The sequence below is a fragment of the Lates calcarifer genome, linkage group LG3 (assembly GCF_001640805.2).
Source record: "Lates calcarifer isolate ASB-BC8 linkage group LG3, TLL_Latcal_v3, whole genome shotgun sequence".
Lineage (NCBI taxonomy): Eukaryota > Metazoa > Chordata > Actinopteri > Centropomidae > Lates > Lates calcarifer.
The window spans coordinates 8,254,167-8,278,600 of NC_066835.1; the positions used below are offsets into that span (position 1 = coordinate 8,254,167).

At 43.0% G+C, this 24,434-nt stretch overlaps 2 protein-coding genes and 1 long non-coding RNA gene across 7 annotated transcripts in view; 2 read left to right on the forward strand and 1 right to left on the reverse strand.

The window, feature by feature from the left end:
- hoxa3a (homeobox A3a) overlaps positions 1-23,505 on the forward strand; it is a 31,500-nt gene extending 7,995 nt beyond the window's left edge. For 2 of the 5 annotated variants that reach the window (XM_018667148.2, XM_018667155.2), the window contains 4 exons: positions 5,046-5,185; positions 15,297-15,357; positions 19,262-19,841; positions 22,460-23,505. In XM_018667148.2, coding sequence (XP_018522664.1) covers positions 19,379-19,841; positions 22,460-23,262 — 1,266 coding nt within the window. In that variant the 5' untranslated portion in view covers positions 5,046-5,185; positions 15,297-15,357; positions 19,262-19,378 and the 3' untranslated portion in view covers positions 23,263-23,505. Of the gene's footprint in view, positions 1-5,045; positions 5,186-10,483; positions 10,562-13,775; positions 13,936-15,296; positions 15,358-16,163; positions 17,303-19,261; positions 19,842-22,459 lie in introns of those variants that run through there. The other 3 variants (XM_018667166.2, XM_051065987.1, XM_051065982.1) reach the window with 3 other exon arrangements.
- Positions 5,198-8,718, forward strand: hoxa4a (homeobox A4a). The gene is made up of 2 exons (XM_018667365.2): positions 5,198-7,023; positions 7,564-8,718. Exons 1-2 carry the CDS (start codon positions 6,606-6,608, stop codon positions 7,899-7,901), a joined length of 756 nt encoding a protein of 251 aa, XP_018522881.1. The 5' UTR covers positions 5,198-6,605; the 3' UTR covers positions 7,902-8,718.
- Positions 11,563-13,179, reverse strand: LOC108877560 (uncharacterized). Its single transcript, XR_001960111.2, has 2 exons — positions 12,414-13,179; positions 11,563-12,200 (listed from the first exon to the last, which is right to left on the reverse strand). It is a non-coding gene; the product is annotated as an uncharacterized LOC108877560 (long non-coding RNA).
- Positions 23,506-24,434: the final 929 nt, after the last annotated feature.

Here is a 24,434-nt window from a genome sequence, read left to right on the forward strand (position 1 = left end):
CTCTTGTCCGATCAGAGCCGTGGCAGGACCGGTCACTGCTGTCACTGGGCACTGATTCCAAAAAACACACAAAACAAAAAAATGATGGGAAAAATAGAAATCTTTGACTTTTTATGGGCGCAATGGCCTTATCCTTTTTTTTTTTCTGACCGTTTTTTTAACGAGGAGGGTTTGCCTCAGTGCGCTCGCTCCTAATTCGACATTTCCAGACTAAATATGCTTGAAAATGACCAAATAATTTGACATGGGATGAATATTTGTGTCTCACGAGTTCTGGCTGCCAATAATCAGGAAAACTGCAGCTCCTCCTGTTTGTAAACTCGCTGTTGCTCGGTCGGATGTGGAGAAGTTGACGCTGTCCGCCTTGCTATTTCCCCACTGAATATAAAGACTTCATTTTTGGCGCAAAGGTCTAAATTACATTTAAAAAAAATACAGAAAAGAATCATTCCATTTTTTTTAAAATAAACAAATGCCAGCAAATGTATCTATCACTGTCTGATTTTAAATATCTTCTCAACTCTTTAACACCAAAGCTTGAGAAAGTGCATGAGAAATCTGATCACCTTCCAGAATAAATTCTGTCGCGTTTTTTGAGGAGAAATACACTTTGGTGGTTTCATTGATTGTCAAATAATTTGGAGCAAACCAAACCATATGGCTGATACCCCTCGGTTTTATTGCTTAACACATTTTGTGCATTGTTATGGAAAGAAGTCAGCAGCTTATCAAAATACGGACTTCTGCTCTTTCCGGTTTTGATTTTGGACACATTAAGAAATAAAATAAGGCACAATGAGAATGCGGATATTTGTAAATTAAAACCATTGCCAATATTTCAAAAAGAGAAATTTCGACAGGGCCCCATGTGCGGCATACTGCCAGGCAGAGCGAGAGAGAGAGGAGAGGGGAGCGCTGTATAGGTTCATCTGGAGGTCAGCCACAGCACCAAGATAAATCTGCATCCTCTCAGAGCCACCAGCAGAGCTCGCTTTAGGCCAAGTTCACTGTCACCCTGCTGTATGGAGAGGAGGAGAAACCACTCACACACCCACGGTATACCGCGCGCGCACACACGTACACGCGCCTTCACGTTAATGACACGTTTGCTTGGCGTTGCCTATAAGCATAATGCGTATAAATGAATTTAGCGAAGGACGGAGCGCCTGTGGTAACATCCTGGACTGAAGGAAAAGACTGAGAGAGAGAGAGAGGGAGGAGGAGGAGGAGGAGAGGAGAGAGAGTCTAACTTTAAGCATTGCCTCCAACAAAGACTTTTGGCTGCTTTGGTTGCTCTATAACGCTAATGAATGATTTGCATATTTTACGGCCCTATTAGTCTTGAGTGGGAGCCCATTGGATTTATCTTTTCACTCCCTCCTTGGAAACATCACAAAGCCACAATTGCATTTTAGCTCTTGTGCTGGCATCTTTTCTAATTATGAAATTTGTGAAAATGATCATCTCGATGGCACGAGGTACACACATTGTCACAATCAAAAAAAATTTTTTTTTTTCGTTCCAAAAGATCCAGATATCTCACTGGGCTGGGAGCTGATGAGAGTGAGATAGCTGCAGAAGAGGAGGAAAAATTGGGGTCAAAAGTTTACCCGCTGAACAAGTCTCCGTCATCTGTTCACTCGGAGCTTGATGCCAGCCTTATAATAGCGATCTTGACTCTCCACACAAAAGAGAGAATAGCTTTGAATTACATGTGTTGCACGGTGCACTCCAGGTGAACCCTGGAAGCGCGGTGACCTCGCGTTTGGAACCGGGGGAGGGGACCCCCCAACCCGTCCCCCGGCAACAAGATTGAGTGGCTGGCGTTTTATTAGGGCGGTTGATTGGTGAATTTCTTTTGAATAAATTGCATTTGATATGTTTAGGGACGAGGGCAAAATTTGCATTTTGAGGATTGATATTCTCGACCCGGTCACAGGGTAATGGGAAGGCCCACGGCCCCCAAATTGCGCCCCCGGACCCCTTAAAAAACATTTAGCCTCTCTCTTCCTGATAAGCTGAATAGAAGCCTTTTAGGAAATCTGAAATGGCACAGATGTTTTTGTGACTCATAAAGAGAAAGTTGAGAAATATATATTTTTGCGTCAAAATGTAGCCTATGTATTCTACGTTTCGCTAGGCCTGTTGAAGCGCTACGTTATTTCTTAAAGCATTGTTGTAGGTGTAAAGGCCCAATGGAAAAAAAAGATTCAAATAGAAAAGATGGTTGATAACACAAAATGACACCAAGATCAAATTAATTTTCTAGATATTTTGCGTAAAAATACTAAAATAAAACTCTCCCCAAAATCGTTAAACGTATAAAATGCAAACGGCAACACACCAAACAAGTTTTTGTTTAAAAAATAACCTGAAATATATTCATTTCACGTATAAAGTCAGCTACAACTCCTCTGATGCAAAGGACCAGTAAAACCAGAATTTATTCTCACTTTCGATTTCAGAAACTTTTTAAAATCGTTATGTCAACAGGAAAATATTTCAAAAGATACACGTAATATCTCAAATCACCACAAATCGAGGCTGCTTTATATGTAGACCTTCAACGCACCGCGCGCTGCATCTGTGAAGTAGAATCACCAGCGTTTTGCAAACGATACAAGTGTTAAAATAACCAAACAATATTCAAAAATCCCTCAAAAAGTAAATCACACATTCGCTCAGTCCCAAGTTTGTTTATTGAATTTCAAAATAAAAGCTCGTTAATGAAGATTAGACGCGGCCCAATAAGCTGCTGAATAGTTCTGACTACAGCCACAGCGCTTTGAGTTATCTGCGTGCAGATTTGATTTTGACTTTAGTATTTTTATATATTTTCACAAGAGATCACTATTTCAGATATTTTGAATTCTTTAAATGCAAATATTCATGGCGGTCTGATTGCAATGTCTCCTCTTAAAATGCACAGTCTAACTTGTTAAAATGTATCTGACTGTCTCTGATAGTTAAAAGACAGTTTCTGTTGCAGTCAGACGCACATTTTGTTTTAATTTTTGGGAACATTAGTCGCGTTGTCATTGTCTTAAAATCTAAAATTCAGACTCAGTACTCTCATCAGTTGCAACATCAGCCTCTGCCCATAGAGGAATAACGAAGTTGTCCACACGCTGTCCAAAAGCGTTGCAGCTGCTTTTGTTCACCTCTTCAGTCCTCTGGCAGCCTTGAAGGTCACTGTGTTATAAGTCTAATCAAAGTTAGCAGCTGTAGATAAAAGCTGGTGACCACTCCTGGCTCCATTTGTCTGTGTGCAGTAATAACCAAAGTGGTGTAAAAGGACACACACACACACACACACACACACATGACACTCTGTAAAAGTGAAAAAATATTTTATTACCAGTGTTTACCTATAACATAATATTTCCATAAAGGTATTAAAACATGTTTTCTTGCCTGGATCCTTGGCACATCTTGAATGCAGAGAGGATTTTTTATTCCGCCCGTCATGGCAGGACTCCGTACAGACAGGAGACCTTGTGGGAGCCATCTGCAATCTGTCACCATCGTCACAGCACTTCTCTGATAATCTAAATTTACAGTAAACTGTCAGCATGATGTATATTGCTTAAATAGACCTTCACTTCACAGTATATGTGCTCTGAAAGGGAACACCGCATATCTGGGCTGTTATAGCTTATTTGGGCCCTGAAATAAAATCTCTAACACGAGGCTGTAACGGTTTTTATTTTGTCCACATCAAGAGGGGAAAATAGGTCTTTAAATTTAGTGGGAAATTACTGCGATAGAGCAAAACTAGTGGTTTCCAGATGCTGCCTTTTAGCCCGTGATTATTATCCTATTATATTTTGGTATAAGCTGCGCTGTTTGAGAGATTTCCAGATGCTTTATTGTATCCAAACATGCAGCAGCATCTTGCAGGCCTGTTTTAGATAACACAGGTATTAGGTTTGTTATCTAAAGTGCTTCTTTTGTAGGCCTGAATCATATCCGTTTGTCTTTGTTTGATAATGTGTTTTTAATAAAGTTATTCATAGGCGAATATTAAAGAGAGAACTGGTCCAAATAGCAACAAGTAGACTGACCTGTAAAAACAGAGCCGTTATTCACGCAAGGATAAGTCTCAGTAAGTGGATAATAGCCGAGGTGACCTGGCCCATATTTATACAGGAACTATATATAATAGTATGGCAGCAGACTGTAAATTTAGATATCATGTGAAGTCGTCTTACCGCTGACATTATGTTGACATATTGCCTCTCAGGTGGTCTCCTGGCCATACGGATACAGTGTTGGATATATGGTAGAAAGTACATCAGCTGCCATTTACAATGAGTTAGGTGCGAGATAGCCTGCAAGATACACAGCAGCAGCAGCTCTGCCTTACAGCAACAGTGAAAAAAGGCTTTTTTTCTTGAAGAGCAACAACAGAGGCCTTCACATGGCTGCAGAGTAAAAGAAGAATTCACCTGTTTTTGTTTAAAGTCGTCTGCATCAGCTTGTATCCACAAAAAAACTGAATTTCAGAAACGAAGCTCGATACTGTGAAAGAAATAGAAAATGCATTTCATATTAAATCTATACGTCTGTAGCTGGGAAGAGCACCCTTCTCCACAGATGTGTATTTTCAGCTCATAGCTTGAACTGTGATTTTCTAGATAGTTGTAAGGTCCTTTTGCACGCTTTTTAAAAATAAATCCTCAGGGGACCATCCTGGGTGCTGACCCCGCTCTAAAGTGCTCCCCAAACAGACCCCCGCAAAACTGAAGTCCAAGTCCGGGGTGAATCCCAGGTCACTGCGTCTAACAGATATGAAAATGTCGCCTCTTTTGGAAAAAAAGAGGGGGCACGCCTTGTTGTTTAACAAAGACTGTCAATGGGCAAGATTAATCAGAAACAAAATGGAAACGGTGTCACTTTGGGGTCAGGCAGAAGTTATCTCTGTTTAGGGGAGCGAATAGAATAGAAGGGGACCGATGGGGGAAAAAAAGAAAAGGGGAAAAAAGGGGAGAGAAAAGAAAGCTTTCAATATTTCCGAAGTTTGGCCTCTTGTTTTATCCATGCAGAGGCCTTGTTGACGTGGACAGTGTGGTGGATGAGCTTTGTGAGGAGCTGCTGCACCTTCAGGGGACGCAGATACAGTGGGCCACCTCGGACATGGAGAGGAAACGGGACGTGGACCTGATGTCTGATGGCGAGGAGCACGGTCAGAGACTTTTATATTTCTTCTACCCCTCGTTAACATGTAGTTTCAAACATGTAGTTTATTTTCATCATATAAATATATGTGAGTCTGAAAATAATTACATTATGATTCTTATTATTGCTTCAAGTTTTTTATGCCCCTAATCTCCAAAACATATAACAGCTATAGCACATGACGATGTTTGTGTCTTGCCTTTGCTGTTTACAGTACAGTGGTACTGCAGAAAACGCAGGAGAGACTCTCTTGTTGCAATGTTGCAGATTTGTGTTGAAATGTTGGGAGAAAAAAAATGTTTGTGGAAGAGGTTTTTGTATTTCCAAATGTGTGAATTCAAGTTTTGGAAAATGGTATCAGATATGAGGTTGTCTGTGCTGTGCAGAGTAATTCTCGCTGACATCTCTAACTGTACTTGGTCTGCTCTGGTTATTAAAAAAAAAAAATCACACGGTTTGTTTTGGCATTTGGCTTTAATGCAACGTGTGTGTCTGCAAGTGTTTGGAAGAGTTTCTCAGTAGTGTTTAACGCAGGAGAACTGATAATACGTGACGGCCGTGCGTGCGATCAATGTCAGATTGTGGTATTAGGAGAGAAACAGAGAACAAAAATAGATTGAAATTGTTGCTGTGTCCTGGAAAATTGCAGGTAAAACGAGCGTTATTACATTATAACCATGAAATGAACAAATAAATGGTCCTACTCACGTGCACAGTCGTGCAACTTGAGAAACGAGGGCTTTCTGTTGTTTGTGTGTGTGTCATAAGCGGGCACTAACCAGGTTTTTACTGATACACAGGTCATGTGCTTTACATGCAGGCTTGGGTGTCCGCAGAGCAGCGGCTCGTCAGTGTTTGGTCAGGGAGCTTGTGCACTTGCACTGATCACTTTCTCGATCATTTGAATAGGCTCACACACGAGCTTACACTTTGTATTGTCATGTTAGCTTCCTCGCCTTTTTTTTTATTAGGGTGCAACACAGTTTAAACTGGAACAGCACATTTATGTCACTGACTGTTGGAACTAGTCTTTGTGTCTGTGAACAATCTGTATTTTCTCAGGGCTGCATTTTCATATTCACTTTCTGTTTCAGAGGAGGGAGATTGTTTTCCCTCATGCAGGAAAGCCTCACCCACATAAGTTTGGTCTCATGCAGTAAACAAGTTAGTTGATTGGTTTTGCTTTATATACTGTGATTTAATAAGGAAAACACCAACGTAAGCCAGTCCCGACCAGTGCTGGTGGTACCAATGCCATGCTTTCCATTGGTTCCTGTTTACATGATGCCCACAGGACACGCGGTGATTGGTGGCGCCTCGCACGTGACCAGGCAACTTTGTACATTTGACAGGGAGTAGGAGGGTTTTGTGGAGATCAGAAAAACGACAGCGCGATAAAAATTAGTATTGTTGCACTTCACAAATTAATGACCATGAGTTCCTACTTGATAAACTCCAACTATATCGAGCCTTCCTTTCCTCCATGCGACGAATATCAGCAGAGCGGATACATCCCCAACCCCGGTGATTACTACGAGCGGCCAAAGGATACGGGCTTCCCCCATCACGACGAGCCATCCTATCCGAGGTCAAACTACACAGAATCGGGCTACGATTACGGTAACGTCCCCGCCACGGGGCTCGACGATTTCGGCGATGGGCACCACGCACAGCCGCAACCGGTTCCACAGAGCCACGGTCCTCGCCTCACCGCGGCCCCAGACGGTGGCGCAGGGGCAAATGCCAGCAAAGACTGCAGCCTTGCCAGTGAGGCATATCCCGGCGTAGCGAAGGGCAAGGAGCCGGTGGTCTATCCTTGGATGAAAAAGGTCCACGTTAGCACCGGTGAGTTATCGTCACGGTTAAATAGCTGTGAAACAACCGCTGGAACACACGCAAGCCTATTGAGGCAGTACTAGTAGCAGCCCTTACAACAGCAATTTACGACTATCGAGCAGCAGGGTCGGTAATTAAGGACCCTCGTAAATTTTATTGCCTGTGTTCGTCTGTCGGGGCCATGTGCCTTTGTTGCTTTTTAACCCAAACTACCTCCACCACTGGAGCCGAGCCAAACTGTAATATCCAACCCCGCTGTTTTGTTAATCATTTCTAAGCTTGATCTGTCCCTGGATGCGAGTGCTTGTACACTCGGCATCTCCACATTAAGGTCATGTCCGTAAACTGAGACAAGACAGAGAATAAAACAAACAGGGCGGCTGTAATTTCCCACCAAATCCAGAAATGTTTTCTAGTTTTTCAACCCTGTAATGCGTCCAGTGGAGCAACTATATGGGTTTGGAATAAACGCTATCAGCCTGCATGTAACACCTGCTTGCTTTGCCTGTGTATGGCTTTTTCTCTCCCCCCCCAACCCCCCTTTTCCAGTCAATCCCAACTACAATGGAGGAGTGCCCAAGAGGTCCCGCACTGCCTACACCCGCCAGCAGGCTCTGGAGCTGGAGAAGGAGTTCCACTTCAACCGGTACCTGACCCGGCGCAGGCGGGTGGAGATTGCGCACACCATGTGCCTGTCCGAGCGCCAGGTCAAGATCTGGTTTCAGAACCGGAGGATGAAGTGGAAGAAGGAGCACAAGCTCCCCAACACCAAGATTCGCTCCTCCAGCTCGGCCTCGTCCTCAGCCTCGGGGGCCCAGCAGCAGCAGCAGCAGCAGATCAAAACAGGCCAGCAGCTTGTCCCCACGCCGTGCACCGCAGGTCTATAGTGCATGACCCAGCCCATTAAAAAAAAAACCCAATCCAGACTGAGATGGCAAATAACACAAGTGGAATTTGTTGGACCGATTCTCAGTATTTTACACACATGGTGTTATCTCTTTCACCTTGCCTCTGCCATTGGGCCCCTGTCACGTCCTTTGTACCCCTTTTCCCTCTCCGGTCGCCCTCATCATATAAGCTTGAAATTCACCTTTAATTGCCACGGTGGCAACTGAAGTGTTTATATATTTGTTATTATTATGAAAGAAGGATTACGCACACTCAGACGTAGGACTTGGATCAAAAATGTATCATTACAGTTAAAAATTGAGTGAGGTAAAAGTAAGTTTGAACTCATTTTTATATGTTCTGTTTGATTATTATTTTATTTCCTGTTTTGTATTATTGCTCATGGAAAGTTCTAATATACTTGAAAGATATCTAGCGAGACTCTATAGATGCCTGTTTAGGAAACCGGACGGCTGTTTTTAGAGGTATGTGGCATCAGTCAGAGTAACAGTGTAGTTTGTGTGTTTGAGTGGGTTGGTTTACTGTTGAATGTAGTCCAGGTGACTTTCACATTTTAATGTACATAGACAAATCATAATGAAGGCACAATAAGGAAAAAGCATTTCGTCAAAAGTAGAATTCTGTTTGTTGGTGTTGTATAAGGTCTATAGTTTTATTTGTGCTAGTGCGTCCCATGTTGTGCTGTGTTCTAAACTGTGAATATTTGTATGTGCTGTCCTCAGTAATGACCGTTGTGATGTAGGCTAGTGCAGGATCAAATTGTCCTTGTGAAATAAATATGTACTTCACTTATAAGGTTGACGTGGCTTTGGATATTTTGTCACTGCAAATGCTGATTTGATTTCAGCGCAACATGTTTTGTCAAAGCCGTGCGTATTAATAACATGACATTTAGCTGTCTCCCTTTTTTTTATGAAATTAAATTTTATGAGCTACAATTTCAAACTCAAACTTTATCTTTTCATGCTGATTATTTTCATTTCAGTAGGTGGACGTAGGATTTTTTCTAGAACTTTTTATTTGAAGCATTTAAATCAGTTGTCTAATGTTTGGAGATGCGTGCGTAAAATTGTGATAGCGTGTTTGAGCATTGGATAATTTCTTGCGCTTCACCTTAAAAAAGATTTCTAGATCTTTTTTAAACTTTATCTTAATAGAATAAAAGATTGTTCTCAACATTTTTATGGTATTTGCAGAAAGAATTATTGTGTTATTCGGTGCGTAAAGTTGCGCAGTTTCTCTTATAGTAGGATGTATACTGAGGGGAAAAAAACTTTCAGCATTTTCAGGATAATATGTGCGATATTTTCACAATTTAATGCTTTACTAAGAAATGTATCCCCATGTATAATACATTGTACAAAAACTGTTCATGTGCCAAATTCCATTTTGTATTTCAATACTCATCTGGCTGAAATTCTAAACCGTAAAATGTGCATGAATGTCACGCGCATTTTCGTGGATTTAAAACAGAAGTGGGTGAAATATATGAAGCAGCTATCAGCTGTTGGCTCTGAGTGTTACAGACTTTGCACGGGAATTAGACCAAACCCAAACTGTTAAATATATCCGGCCACACATATTGTTCTTACTTTCCATTCTAAGGAGATCTCAGCACAACCTCAGTGCACCAGAGTGAGTGTTGGTCACTACCTGCTACATCCAAACAATAGAGAGTTCAACCAGGGGACACGGCCGGCTCTGGCCAATCACGGGCTCGGAGCACTTCTTCTGACCCCTGACCTCTCGACACACACAATGTTCAGACCATACATCAGCGCTGAGACCTCCGCGAGCTTTTTTTTTCTTTCTTGTTCTTCTTCTCATTTAAGATTTAGCCAGAGACAGCGCGGAAACACAAAAACAGTGTTTAGGTGTGAATCCGAGCCATGAATTTTCCCAAAATTATTCTTAGAGACAGCTCCTCTGTGATTCATCACAGAAATAGCCCTGTCAGGCCGCACAGAGAGGGCAGATATGAGCAGAGACATGCTGGTATTGTGCATGTGATTTAGTGTGATTTTCAATGTGTTTTGGCACTGATGCTTTCTTCACAATATTTATGCCAGTAATTGCATAATGAATGGGCTGGTAATGGATTTAATCGTAAATTAGATAAAACTGACATCCAAAAATTCCCAAAGTAAAATCAACAGAGTGACATGATCCACATCTTGTAGCTTTGTAGCTATTTTTTGCAGTATGTCATCCTTTTATTAAAACACACACACGTCTGCGCACATAAACTGAAAATGACTGAATTTGCTGCAGAAATGCTTCTGCATAAGCTCCGTGCAGCACTTGCTGCAGACATGGAGGCTGTGCAGAAGATGGCGTTGAGGCTGATTGGCAGCGATTTTTTTTCTTTTTTCTTTTTTTTGCGCAGACTCCAAGAAGTCCCAACTAGTTCAATTACAGATTTCAAGTCATTTGATTCGCGAATAGAGGTCACTTCCAATGTACTGAAATTTTAATCCGCCCGTTCACGTGACTCGCTGAATAATGAATGCCCCGGGGGTCAGAAATAGATCTGAAAATCTGCCTTATTTTCATTTTGAAGTGATCATCTGCAGGGTGCGAGTCAGATCTCTTCTCCCCTGACACAGCTCTGTCTGCTGGACACAGACCGTCATGACTTGTGAGTAGATTTGGCTGATTTTTTTTCCTTTAGTTTTGTGAATATCTTAAAAATGTTTTTAAAAAATGTCCCAGGAAAGTGCTATATGTATTGTAATATGATCTTTTTATACGTGTTTCTGAAGTTGCTGAAATCACATTTAGCCCAAATTCCTCTATTTTATTGCCAAACATTTTAACATGACATTTATTACACAATAATGTGGATGTAACTTGTGCTAAAACGTTGTGTATTTAACCGTTATCATATTGAACCCTTCAGTAAACATGATGCATAACAGCAGCTCTAATTCTCCATAGGTTCTTAAATCTCTGAACCAAGACAACAGTTAAGATGATAAAATGCAACCTGAACTTTGACATTAAACATTTTAGGAGACAAAATAATTGTGCAAATTTGTTTAAAATGAAGTGATGTACACATGTGTCTGCAGTGTTAGAATGTAAAAAGATGTAGCTGGAACTTCTCTGGGTGTGAAATACTGCAGCCACTTAAAATTGACATGAGTAATAATAATCAAAAAACAAAAGTTTGCATTCATGAGGTTTACCTAAAGTTACTATGTTTGCAGGGATGCAACAAAAAATCTTGGTAGCTTGTCTCCATGAATTTTGACAGTGAAAATGTGATTATTTAGTACTCAGTGTATTTATAAATGGCAGCAACAATGCAAAGGTCTCATCTGTTGCTTCTAAAAGTTGTCAGGACAATTCAGAATGAAAGAGCCTTTTCAATGAGAGTGAACACAATGGTCAATTTAGACACAGGTTGAACATTAACAAAGTCCTTAGGGTGCGTGAAAATGGTTATTATTATTATTATTATTATTATTATTATTATTATTATTATTATTATTATATTGATGTTGTTGTTGTCGTCGTCGTCGTTAATGTGCTATTTTGCACTTACCTCCAAAATGTAATTGACAGCTATTGCACAAAAGCCTATTATACAAGATCTAGGAACATTTTCAGTCACAAAGAGCCAGTAAGTTCAGCATGAAAATTCAAAAAGCTTTATTACAACCACCTAAGTAAGCACAAATCCCCCCTCCAGTCCCTAATCCGCCCGTCCCAGTGCTAGTCTGCGTCCATGAGAGATGGCTCCAGTCAGCTTAAGGCGTTGAATTTCGCATTAGCCTTGATGTTGGCCGGTGTAAACCTCGCAGAAAGAGTTATCTTCGGCTGAGTGTATCGGTAACCCAAGCCCCTGGCTGTTAAGAGCTCCGAGTGTCAACATTGTGGGAAGATATGGAGCGTCGTCTGGCCAACATCCAGAAAGGTCTGCGCCTATCAACTCCTCCTCGCTGACAGTGATAAGGAGCCTTGATTTGTGTAAATAACTCTGGAACATTTGTTTTACGCTAAAAACAGATTAGATTTTAAACATAATGAATCAGCTTCTACTTTTTTGTGGAAAAAAGGGCGAGTCTAGGGGAAAAAAGTGCAGCGAAAAGTAGCTGAGGCCCTTTGGTTTACAATTCCTCCTTGATTTCTGCCCTAAAGTGACATCCTACTCGACTCTATGTGCCTTTGCCCGGGTCAGGGAAAAGTTGAGGTGTGGTGGCGAAAGGCAAGGTTGGATTAGCCTCCAGAGCACGGTCATGTCGAGCCACGTGATCCTGGTGACAGCTTTGCATCTGTAGAAGAAGAAAGAGAGAATAGAACAACATGTTAAAGACTCAAACATTGTGTTTAACAAAAGAGAAACAATCTTCTTGTCGTAACCATGCGTCTAAAGGCTGTGCGTAAAAAGTCCTCAACATTAATATTCCTCCTCTTCAGTTTTAGAAGTGTTGAAGGTGAATTAATAAGAGCTGATCTTGCTTCTGTTCCTGTCTTCAAAAGTTTACCGCTCAAGTTGTAGTTTGAGAGGACAAAGGCTGGTGTGGGAGTGGGATGCCGTCCATGTCCGCCCTGAGTGATTAATAGTTGTGGTGGGATTTTTCCACGCCCGCTTGCTCGGTGTTGACGGAAAACAAGCGCCAAACGGTGCCGAGAGCAAAGGAGTGAAGCTCTTCCGGGGCTAGGGGACTTTTTGGCAGTACCTGGAGCGGCTGAAACCAGATGTCTTCCCATGGCGCACGCGAGTCGCACTCTTAAGATAGGGATTGGTTTATACTGTGGTGGCAAACCACAGCCAAGATTGTGGCTTAGTCGGCACTTTTTTGCCATCCCATCCCATCCTAACCAGCCCCTCCCCTCTCCAAAAGCTCCTAAAAAACTCCTCCTTTTGCACAAACCTGTAATTTCTACCATCACTCAGTTTGGTCATAGGAAACGCGTAAGAGCGTGTAAGGTCTAATGGGGGTCCATGTACCGATCAGCGGGGTCGAACAGCCACTCTTTGGTTACCTCACCTCTACTTTCCGCTCACCGCTGACTGACACGCACCCCTCCCGACCACCAGGACACACACCCACACACACACACACACCCTCCGTATGCGGGGACAGGTAAACGTGTGACGTTTTTGTTTCAATTTAGCCAGCAGCATGTAGGCTTTTGCTGATGGAGACCCAGAGGCTGACTAAGTGGTGCTACAGCCGAGGTCTGACAATGAGGACGGGGGGGGCGATATTGAGTTGAGTTCTCAGTAATGCACTCCACAACCCCGGCTGTGCTGTAAGAGAGAGAAAGGAGAGGAGCTTTATTGGTGTGATGAGTAATCATTATGCCACCCGTAAATGGTATTTTGTAGGGAAAGCCCTCTCATTCTCACATAGTGCGAATTGTCACGCTGCGGTGCAAAACACTCTGGTTGTAGCCTGGCTCAGAGCCGCGGCTGCACTTGAAACTCAGCATAATACAGCACGGATTAGCTCTTTCAGCCGCTAACAGGCACCAAAATATATGGCACTTTAAAACTGACAGAACAGTCTTCCCCCTTTGAATGGGCGACACGTGGAAAAGCTGCTTCTCTGCGAGAGACTTGCTCCTCTGCCAGATACATTGCAGTGTCACATACACCCTCTTTTTTCTCCCTCCAAACTGATCCGTTTCTCCTCAGGGGCAACGACTGCCTCCATTAATGATTCACGGGCTCAAATAAAAGGGATTTAAGTTGACGTTGCGTCACGTGAGCAGGGGGCGCATAATACTGCGCGATGTTATGGCACGGGGAAGAAAACCGGAGCCCCGGTCTGGCCATATGATGCTGATTATATGCGGGTTACCCCCACTTTCCGTGAGGGGAGTCCGGGCTGTGTAGTTTTTGTTTATCGAGGTGGAGGAGAAAAAAGAAAAGACAGAGCACACTGAAAGACAGAGGATCCCGGGTTTGTGGATGTATTATACTGCTGTCACGGACGGATATGTTTTTCCACGCGGACAGAGTCAGAGCCCGAGCTTTGGGAGGATGGATTTTATTTTGAGGTATTTCCGCCGATTGTTCATTACTGTCGTGAGTTATTGCTGCGCGAGGCAGAGGTCAGTAAAGAGGGTCCAGGGTTTTCGCAGGGGCTAGAAAATAGACAGGTAGCAAGAAGCTATCGATATCCACCAATCTATTAGTAGCACAGATTCCAGATAGATTCATTATAGTTAATCAAGCGAAACATAAATAGGCCTACAGCACGTACACACATCATATATAGGTGACCATTTAAGGATTTGTCTGGGCCATTAAGATGGAGGCATTGTTCTGTTTTATGCTTCCAAGGCTAAACATTATAATAAATCCATTATTAGTTTCATATTTCAGTTTTACTAACTTCTTTAATATCACGAGCTGCCGTTTGGATAAGTAGGCCTGTCTTACCGGTTGTAAATAAAGCGGCCATTTAAATATCGGCTCCCAAGAAAAAACTCAAACAGAGCGCGCGGCCGCTCCAAGGTGCAACCTGTCCTATAAAACAAACAACAAAACATCTTGTGTCTTTAACGTGGTGGTTTTTTCGTGCGCAAACTGTTACATCAAGGCGAGCTCCATAAAGAAAAATAAAAAATAAAAAAAGCAAGGGAAAGCAGTGGGGTTGTGTCGCTCCGCCAGGGAAACGAGGATATAATGGAAGACAGAGTGCCATCCAGGACCGCGCGGCCGCGCTGAGGTCACGGCGCTCCTGCTTGATTTATGGGCACGGGGACTTGGGGGAGATGGTGCGCGAGAGCTAATGACTATTCGATCCGTTTGTGGGGAAAATGCTCACCGGCCAGCAGGGAAACAACAAACACGTTATTTGCATAGGCCCATTTTTATGTTTTTAGTGATATTACGCTGATACAGGCAGCAATATTTGGCTGTGATGTTGTTTTTAAGCGAGAATAATCTTTATATTGTGGCTTTAATTCATTGCTTTGTGTTTATTAGTGTTAAATAGTCTTGTGTTTTATATGGATGAATTTATTTGGGGTGATATTCTGTTGCAAAGTCTTAAAAGGCATCTAGATTTTACGGTGCCTCGAAGCTGTAAATACATAGCGATTATAATAGAAGAGCTTGCAGCTTGATGTAAATCTAAATTTTGTCCAAAATATTTAATGAAAAATGTTGTCATCGAATATTTACCAGATTTTTGTTAGCTTATTTGCCAGCTATTTCTTTCTGCGCCATTTAAACACAGGGCCCAAACTAATACGCATAGAAACAATAGCTTTAGCATTTATAATCACATATTCTAACTATACAAGGGGCGCCTATTTGAAAATAACATCCACACTAATATAATTTGCAGAACGTTGCGAGCTTGTGTTATCTTCTGAGAATTTTAAAATATGTATTCCACTCCTCCTTGCAGAAACCCAGCCAAGTAAATTCAGGCCATCGCAAGGTCTCCGAGACACCTTGAACTGCCTTCGGTAAGTCCATATATCTTTATTGATTTGTGTTATGAATTCTTGATGGTGATATCCTTATTCAATTTCTAATAAGTACCGCACACGCCCACCAAAAAGCACTCGCAGGGATAAGAGAAGGCAGCCCATGGCTTGTACATTTCCGTGTAGCAGCAATACGACCAGCCCGTGAGCAATAATTCCTTCTCTTCCACTTGTCTTTGTGGTGTAATTTGTCACTATAAAAGTGACGAGGGGAATCGCAGGCTCTTGGAGCGGTGCCTTACTCCTTTCAAAAACTACTTTCTGTGGAAGCCATCTGCTCGTAGCCGCCATAGTTTACTGCACTGAAGTTTTAAAAATGTTTTTTCTTTCATCAACATTTAAGGTTTTTTTTTTTTCCCTCCCCTCTCCCACACCATTTTTCATTACGCACGGGCAGCACCACAACCACCACCAACACACTGACATTTAACCCTCTGCTCAGGGCCGAATTAAAGAGAGAGGCGAATCAGCATTTTAGCAAAACACAAAGAAGTAAATAATTATACAAAGTCACTACTCTGGTTTGGAAAAGAAAAAGCCGAGTTTGCAAAAAAAAAAATCCTCACGCGTGAATTTTTATCCCACTCACCCTCCCACGCCGTCCGTGTCTTCTACTTTTTTTCTTTTTTTTTTTTTAAATTGTGTCATTGAATTTTGTCCCAGAGCCTGAAACCAACAGAGAAGCTGCAGCTCTGGACGTGTTTACAGCCCGGGGAAGCTGAGAGGACATAAATCTATTTTTTTTTTTTCATTCTTTCTTTTTTGGCTGCAAAAGACAGCATTACCATGCAGAGGGATTCCCCCTGCTGCCGGCTCTCTTTTCCCCTGCTCTTCGCTGCATGTCCTCCGCTTTGCCTTTTGGTGATGAAACTTCTTGCCATTTTTCACACTCTTCTCCTGGTGGGGTTTTTCCCTTGATACACTTCGAACGGGGCTTTGATCTGAGGTTGTTGTTGCTTTCTAACCTTTAAAAAAATATATATGCACGTTATGTGGTGTTCTTCATGCAAAAAGCAATGCAGGCAGTGGAGTAACTAGTGCAGAAATGGAAACGAATTGCTCGTCCTCGTGCCAAAAGATTGAGGATTATATGAAAAAATGTGGGTTAATGATTAAGCTGTGGATAGAAGCCCTTTATGTCCCATGGAAATGGAAATGCAGCATGGTCAGCGCCTGATTATTCCTTTGTATTCTCCCCTCTCTCCAACATCTCATCCACTTGGGCTCATAATTCCACTGGAGGACGAGGAGTAAATAATAACAAAAAAGATTTAAAACTCTTTAGGGATGGACTCGCGTGCTATTTGTAACGATGTAATATTTTTTTCTAGACACACTACCTCATTTGGTTGGGGGAGGAGGAGAGGCAGCCACTTGATTTGAACTGGCTTTCCAAGGCGCTACTTCATTTGCATAATTTTTCTTGTCTATGGTGACGCTCTGGTTCGGGGCAGTTCACTGGTGTCTGCATGGTACTGGTGAAGGATCACATAGACCAGCATAGCCTTGGCTGAGTTTAATATTGGTATGAAGCCCTGGCCATTGCTCTATAGCATGACGATAAATTCAATCTTGAGGCCAGATAACTCTTATCTCGCTGACCCGACTGCTCACGCCTGCTTTCGTAATCTCGGTTTACCCATCCACGTCGAGTAGGAGAAAAAAAAAAAAAGAAAAAAAGAAAGAGGAAAAAAGGAAAGGGGTTTCTCTCTGCTCTTCCTTTTTTTGTTGTGGCTGCTAATGCCTGGTGTATGGCAGGGCGCAGTCTGCTGCTGCTGCCGCCTCTGCTGCTGCCGCTGCTGCTGCTTCACCCAGCCCAGTCAGCCCTGCCTTTAAACTTTTCTCTGGATTACTGCTTTGATCGATTTCGCCGCTGAATGAGAAAATATTGCTTGGTGCTCTGCATTCGTCGTCAGAGGATAAGGTAAGCAGGCCAGAAATAGGCTCCCCTCGGTTGTAAATGGCGGAGTTTGTGTGTCGCGCGGTGATTTATCACCGTATGACTTGGATCTCGGTTCAGGAAGAGTTCACACACACAGTCAGGCAGCCAGATTTCTCTAACGTGGAGCAGAGAGGGCTGCGCAGAGAGCTCAAGTCTGTCTTTTGTCTTTCTTTCTCTGCCATTTATGACTATAGCAATGGCTCGTCTGGAGATACACACCACAAAGCTTTTCTGATATCTTTTCCAGGTCATCATGAGAGCAGCTACAGTGAAGACACCTTCTTTCAGTCTGCGGTTTATCTGCGCTGAGGGCAAGCTGAGGGCTCATTTTAATACTGATTTGCTTCTTGTTTTGCACGGCTGCACAGACACAGTGCTGTCCGGCGTTTTGCTCTCACCTCTTTGTGCTCATTTTATGAAAATGCATTCTAGTTATACAGCATGCCTGCTCTTGGACTATCACATACCTATGGACTGTGAAATAAACAACTAACATTTTTATTGCAGCCTACAGTCCTAACATGGTTATTGTTGGGCTCAGGTTTTTACTATCAGACACAACACCAGGGCCTTTTAGTTTCAGCAGCTAAATGTGAAGTTAGGGTTGCAGTCAAATAAGCTGCAGTCAGTTTAGATTTTATTTAAGGTTTTAAAACTTGTGTTTTTCTCTCTGGATTAGCTGCTGCCTATTGCAGCGACGGGCAATGGATAGTGTAGACAAAAGAACCAAATAGCTAATGAATAGGACGGATTTAATCTGTGTTGGTATAGAAGATTATTGACTTTTATTCTAAATTATTATTATTATTATTATTATTATTATTATTAGGCATTGTGGTTTGTTACGTTTTTTAAATGGCTTTAGTTAAAACAGAGACTCCACGTTAATTTTTCTACTACCATTAACGTCACATTATAAAAGATTTTCCCCAGGTGACCTGTAATATGTGTCTACTATGGTTTATAGTCCCCCCCACCCCACCCAAATAATCCTTGAGAGGCGGATCCCCATGGTTACCTGCGTGAATTATGGTGTTTTAGCGACAGGCTCCGGGTGTGCCATCTCTGGGTTTCTGTCCGGGCTTAGCTGCTCACCGGGTCGCTCGCACCGAGCAAGCCGTACCGGCCCAGTGACCCCCACGCCCTCACCAACCCTTCCAAATATCACCGAGACGGGCCGCCGCGCCGACAGCAACCGACAGCAGCCCATTATTATGGGCCTGCAAGGAAAAGTTCACAACGTGGTCATGGAGATGCACGGATGCCTGCCCGGTTTTTCAGGTTTCCTCGTGGCCTCTTCCATTTATCTTTGCAACATGCAAAGGGAAAAAAGGAAGAAAAAGAACCGAATGCGGTTGTTTATGCTTTGCGCCAGGTGGCTGTTACCAGAAGAAGGACTAATACTGCAAAAACAATGAAATAATGAAAAAAACTAAAATAGGGTTAAACGTCTGTGGGCCACGGGGAATGTTTTCAGCTGCTGCAAGGAAATTAGATACACTGTTGACAGCCCTGTTGGTAGAATAACAATGTAACAGAAATATTATTTTCCTGTGTGGTAACCCGCTAATAAGCTTTTCCTACAGCCCCTGTTTTATACAGCTTTCCTCTAGAAGTTGCTCTGTAACTCTGTATTCAGTTTCATTGTTAATAAGCTCAGAGGTATAAAATGTCATGCAGTTTCTTGTTAGGTCCTAAAATTGATTTGGCAATCTGAAATGCTTTTGAAAAGGTTTTTTTGTTTTGATGTTGTTTGGCACAGATGGTAATACAAGGTTAGTGCGTGCCTTTGTGCCCTGTGTAAGCCATAAGGTAAACGGTAATAGTCTACAGAACTGTTGGCCCTATCTTGCCTCCATAGTCTCCAGTGTCAGGCCTGTATTGAAAAGTAAGATGGATCGCCACCATTTCTTCTCCTCACAGTGCTTCTTGTAACCCTAGGTTCACCCGAGGAGGCCATTGGCGGAGAGGCGTCACGTGACCACGGGGTGCCAATGTTATTCTACAAGGGTGTCAAGACCCTGTCAGTTTCTGAAATAAATATTGGGAAACGGCGAGATGCAAAAGGCAACCTACTACGACAGCTCCGCAATTTACAGTGGCTACCCATATCAAAGCGCAAATGGCTTCAGTTATGATGCCAATCAGGTCCAATATCCCCGGGCCTCTCATGTGGAAAGTGAGTACCATCGACCTGCCTGCTCCCTGCAGTCTCCTGACGGCTCCGTGGCTCTGCAGAAGCCGGGGGAGATGGCGGAGAGCTGCGACAGGACCACAGCCATTCAGGCGGCGCAGTCCAAGGTTCATCCCGAAAGCAATCAACCGCAGGTGCCGGTGTCAGGCCCGCCCCCTCCCCCACAGTCCCCCGGTGCTATCAGCCAAAACACGAGCAACGGCACCAACCAGCCCAGTGCCAAGAACGGCTCCCCGACCTCCGCTGCGCGCAGCAAACAGATTTTCCCCTGGATGAAGGAATCCCGTCAGAACACCAAGCAGAAACCCACCAGTAGCTCCAGTTCAGGTACTTCTAACCTAAACACTGTTGCTGACAAACACACACAACTCGATAGCCTCTGACCACAAAGTTACATAAGTTTTGTTGAGGGAAGACACAGTACAAGGGGTGTGGGTGGGCAAACTGCAACTGGATAACACATCCCCTATGAAGGTTATTCTCTCTGTGCCAGAGTCAGAGATGTATCTGTTTCACTCTATCACTTTAAATATGTAGTTTGTGGTATTCTGTTACATTGTATTTATATTTTTCTTTCCTCTGCGGGCTCCTAAAGTTATACAGAAAAAAAAGAAAAACCCACAGAGTGAAATCAACACCCCCACCACACTATCACAGAGTATAAGCACAAGGTTTTTACGTCTTGTCAGTTCTTGCTGACAATTCTCCAGAATGATACATTGTATAGTATAAATATACTGAGAGGTTATAAACTGTAGAGGAATCACGTGCCTCACCACTGGAAGCAGATTCCACCATTTGTTGTCTCTGTGCCCTGCAGCTGACCTGTCCCTACTGTAAACACGCATCTCCACTGATCACATAATGTTCCCGGAGAGACAACAAACAAACATGCACAACAGTTGTTCAGTTTGTCCTGCTGTTTTTATTAGAGGGAAGCTTAGTGGGTCAGAGTGTGGGGGTGGGTGGGTGATTGGGTGTTTATTTGTACATAACCAATTTAAAAATTTAGAGACGCTCATTTCCCATGACCCTTTTATTTGGTAAGTTATGTGGATAGTGTCTCAATCAAGGCACAGGTACTATAACAGGTAAATTTGCGTTACTTAATTTTGATTTATGTTTGGGAATGCCTTGTCGTTAATTTTAACAGCCCGTAAGAGTGCTTACATTTATGGAAGGCCCTTTACGCACGTTTTACGCACGTACAAGGCCTTCAGCAGCCAGATCCTGTTGGTTTGATAAGACGAAAACTTGGTGGGTCAGAGTGACGAGTTTAGTTTTATTATTTATTTATTTATTTATTTATTTTTATTTATTTTTTTTTTTTTGGGGGGGGGGGGGTCTCGGGGTCGCCTTTAAGCACGTTAGCAAGTCACGTTCAGCTGTTTAACTGAAGGAAAGCTTGGTAGGTCAGAGTAGTTTTGGTGGCCTGCGCAGCACTAACCTTAAAATTCTGAATTGGTAATTGTCTTACTACGTTTATATTTTGTAAATGAATTGGGTATTTTTCTTACTACTTTATATGCAGTGGCCCACAGTGAAGAGCTAGAAATGCAATGCAGCATGGCGCCCTCTATCGTGGTTTATGTTGGAATTCGTTTTTAAGAATTCGAAATGTGTAGCCATTTATGGAAGGTCCATTACGCACGTTTTACGCATGTACGCAAGCCAGATTCCGCTGTTTTGATTAGAGGAAACTGTGGTAGGTCAGGAGGGGGGTGTTCCTGTTTGCGGATGTTTATTTGCATAGAGCCAATCCAAAGATTCAGAATTGCTCCCTTCCCATGATCCCCTTATTTTGTTATCTATTGCTAATTTTCTAATTAAGTCATAGGTAGTCTTCTGTAGTAAAGAATGAACGTGCAAAGCAGTGTCACCGTGATTAACGTCTGGGAACGTGTTTTCATTAGTTGTAACGACAAGTTGCGGTGCTAACGTTTATGAAAAGCCTTTTAGGCATGTTTGACGCACGTACCAATAACCCTGCCCTGAACACGCGTTCCCCAAATCACTCTCTTTTATAAATCAAGCTAACTAGCCTTCTATAAATAAATAATAATGCAATAATTATCGTTAGCAGAAGTGATTACCCTACATACATGGGCGTTCCTGCTATCCCACGTGCTAACTACTCTTTCATCTCTGTAATAACCTAATAGGTCAGGTTATGTCATGCTACATTCCTTTTGCTCCAGGTTTGGGCGACAGGTAGTGAAATTTATTAAGCGTTGGCCGCCTGCCACAGCTGTAAGTAGACCAACACCTTGCTATTCTGCAGCCAAGCTCCAGCCTCTTGAAAGTGGGAGGCTTATCAGTGAGGGCGAGGCGAGCTGCTTTATGCACCCTGAGGAATACATAATGCTTGTGTTTGCATTACGCGTGTGCTACTGTGTGTCTACGGGGGAAGATGAGGGTCAAAATGTTTTAGTAGGAAATCTGAGGTTACCTGGTCCCGTATCAGATATTGACCTACTATTCTTCAGTTTTTTTTTTTTTTTTGGTTTGTTTCTTGCAGTTAGTGGAGCTTACACACAGGCGCAGCGTCCATACATTGATTGTTAATTGTCTTATGGAGCCCTGATGATAACCCCTGTGCTTTTGCAGTTGGGAGCAGATTTATCAGAATGGTGAGATGTTTGCAACACGTGCACGTGTACACATGCACGCGCACACGTTGAGAAAACCGAGGAGGAGAAGGAGAGAGGAAGATGAAAAAACCTCTTTGAGCAGTGGAGCAGGGTATATTTATCAGTAAACTGTTCCCCACCCCCTCTTGATGGTGGAGAGTTCTGTTATCAGCTGTGTTGTGTGTTCACTCTCACTTTCCTGTCTCTGCCTCTGTACATCTGTACCTCTCTCTCTCTCTCTCTCTCTCTCTCTCTCTCTCTGCTCTGTCTGTAATGGATTACTGATTGACACCCTCCTCTCCTCCTCCCTGACAGTGGAGAGTTGCCCCGGAGACAAGAGTCCTCCGGGGTCAGCAGCATCGAAGAGGGCCCGGACAGCTTACACCAGCGCCCAGCTAGTGGAGCTGGAGAAGGAGTTTCACTTTAACCGGTACCTCTGCAGACCCCGGAGGGTGGAGATGGCTAACCTGCTCAACCTCACCGAGAGACAGATCAAAATCTGGTTCCAGAACCGCAGGATGAAATACAAGAAGGATCAGAAAGGCGTCGGAATGATGCCTTCCCCTGGCGGACAGTCCCCGCGGAGTCCCGTGGGCCCGGCCTCCGGTGGTGGCGGTGGAGGAGGAGGAGGCGGAGGATACCTCAACTCTATGCATTCTCTTGTAAACAGTGTACCTTACGAATCCCAGTCTCCGACGTCTTACAATAAACCTCATCAAAATGCATACGGTATGGCCACGTCATATCCCCCTCCTTTGAACAGCTCCCTCAACAACTGCCCGCCCTCCCAGAAGAGGTATCCCGGGACCGACTCGGCCACGCCCGAGTATGACGCGCATCCTCTCCAAGGCAATGGCAACTACGGGACGCACATGCAGGGCAGCCCCGTTTATGTCGGCGGAGGTTACATCGACTCAATGCCCAACTCTGGGGCCTCGGTTTTCGGTCTGACCCACCTCCCGCACCCGCCGTCCGCAAACATGGACTACAATGGAGCAATCACAATGGGCAACAGTCAGCATCACGGCGTGTGTGATCCGACACCGACGTACACAGACCTAACGCCGCACTACTCTCAGGGAAGAATCCAGGAAGCGCCCAAACTGACGCATCTGTAGCGGTGGCGCTGCCCGGATCACTCCGCCCCATTGTCTTATACCCACCTCCAGACACATTACTGCTTTGTTTCCGCGCCTCCTCACGGCTTCCACCTTCTCTCCGCCTTTGTTTATGTTTTCTATAGTTTGATGTGTGAAGTAGCGTAGGATAAATAATCACGACTTGCTTGAATTTTTCTCTATTTGCTCGTGTCATTGTCTCACAAAGACCTTTAATCTGGGCTGTAGGACGTCTAGAGCGGGGGGGGGAGGGAGGGAGGGGGCACAGTATATGCATAGGCCTATTTAATCTTTTTTTTTTTTTTTCAAATCTTGTTTTAAAATTGAAACTCAAACAGGGTATTATGAACATATGTTATTCATTTTAATGTGAACTTGTCCGTCTTTTATTTATCCGCAGTTGAAGAATTGTGTTTTGCATTTTGTTGCACTTGTGAAAAGGATCCTTCACGAGCCACGAGCTTGGATTATGAGGGAAATACATTTTCCAAAAAAAAAAAACTAACAAAAAAAAAACAAGGGTCATGAGCTTACAGGCAACCTCCCTTGCTTGTGTTTTGTTCTATTGGACTTTTCTAATGTTATTTATTTTGTTTGGTGTAAAGATAAAAAACGAGTCCTTTAGTATTATTTGACACCCCTGCGATCTCTGTGTGGGGACATGGTTGGTGGATATGATATTAGCGTCTCAGCCCTTTTTTCCCAGCCCCATACATGTAGTCTGCAGAAGCTCCCCATGCAGTAGCAGCAGCAAACCATGTTTCTACTATAGCCTATGTTTCCATTTTTTCTTCTTCTTCTTCTTCTTCGAGGAGGTGTTTTATTTTCTCAGCGAATGTAAAATCAATCAGTCATGCAATAAGGGTGGAAAGAAGGACATACGTTAGCAGTTTCTTTATTGAAGAAAAAAAGAAACAGATATCATCTTTTTTTTCGATGTCATACATTCCATGCTGCTCCAGTTCGAAGAAATAAATAAAAGAATTAAAAATATAACTGTAGCATATCCTTCAGTTTGAATTGAGACACATCAGAGGCATTTCACATTATCACTAAATTAAAAATAAGACAATTTCTTAAATAAAAAATAATGAGAATATCGCTCTAGTTTTGCTATTAATACATTTTATTATTATTAAATTGTTATAAATGTCACGGTTGCATAAAATTTG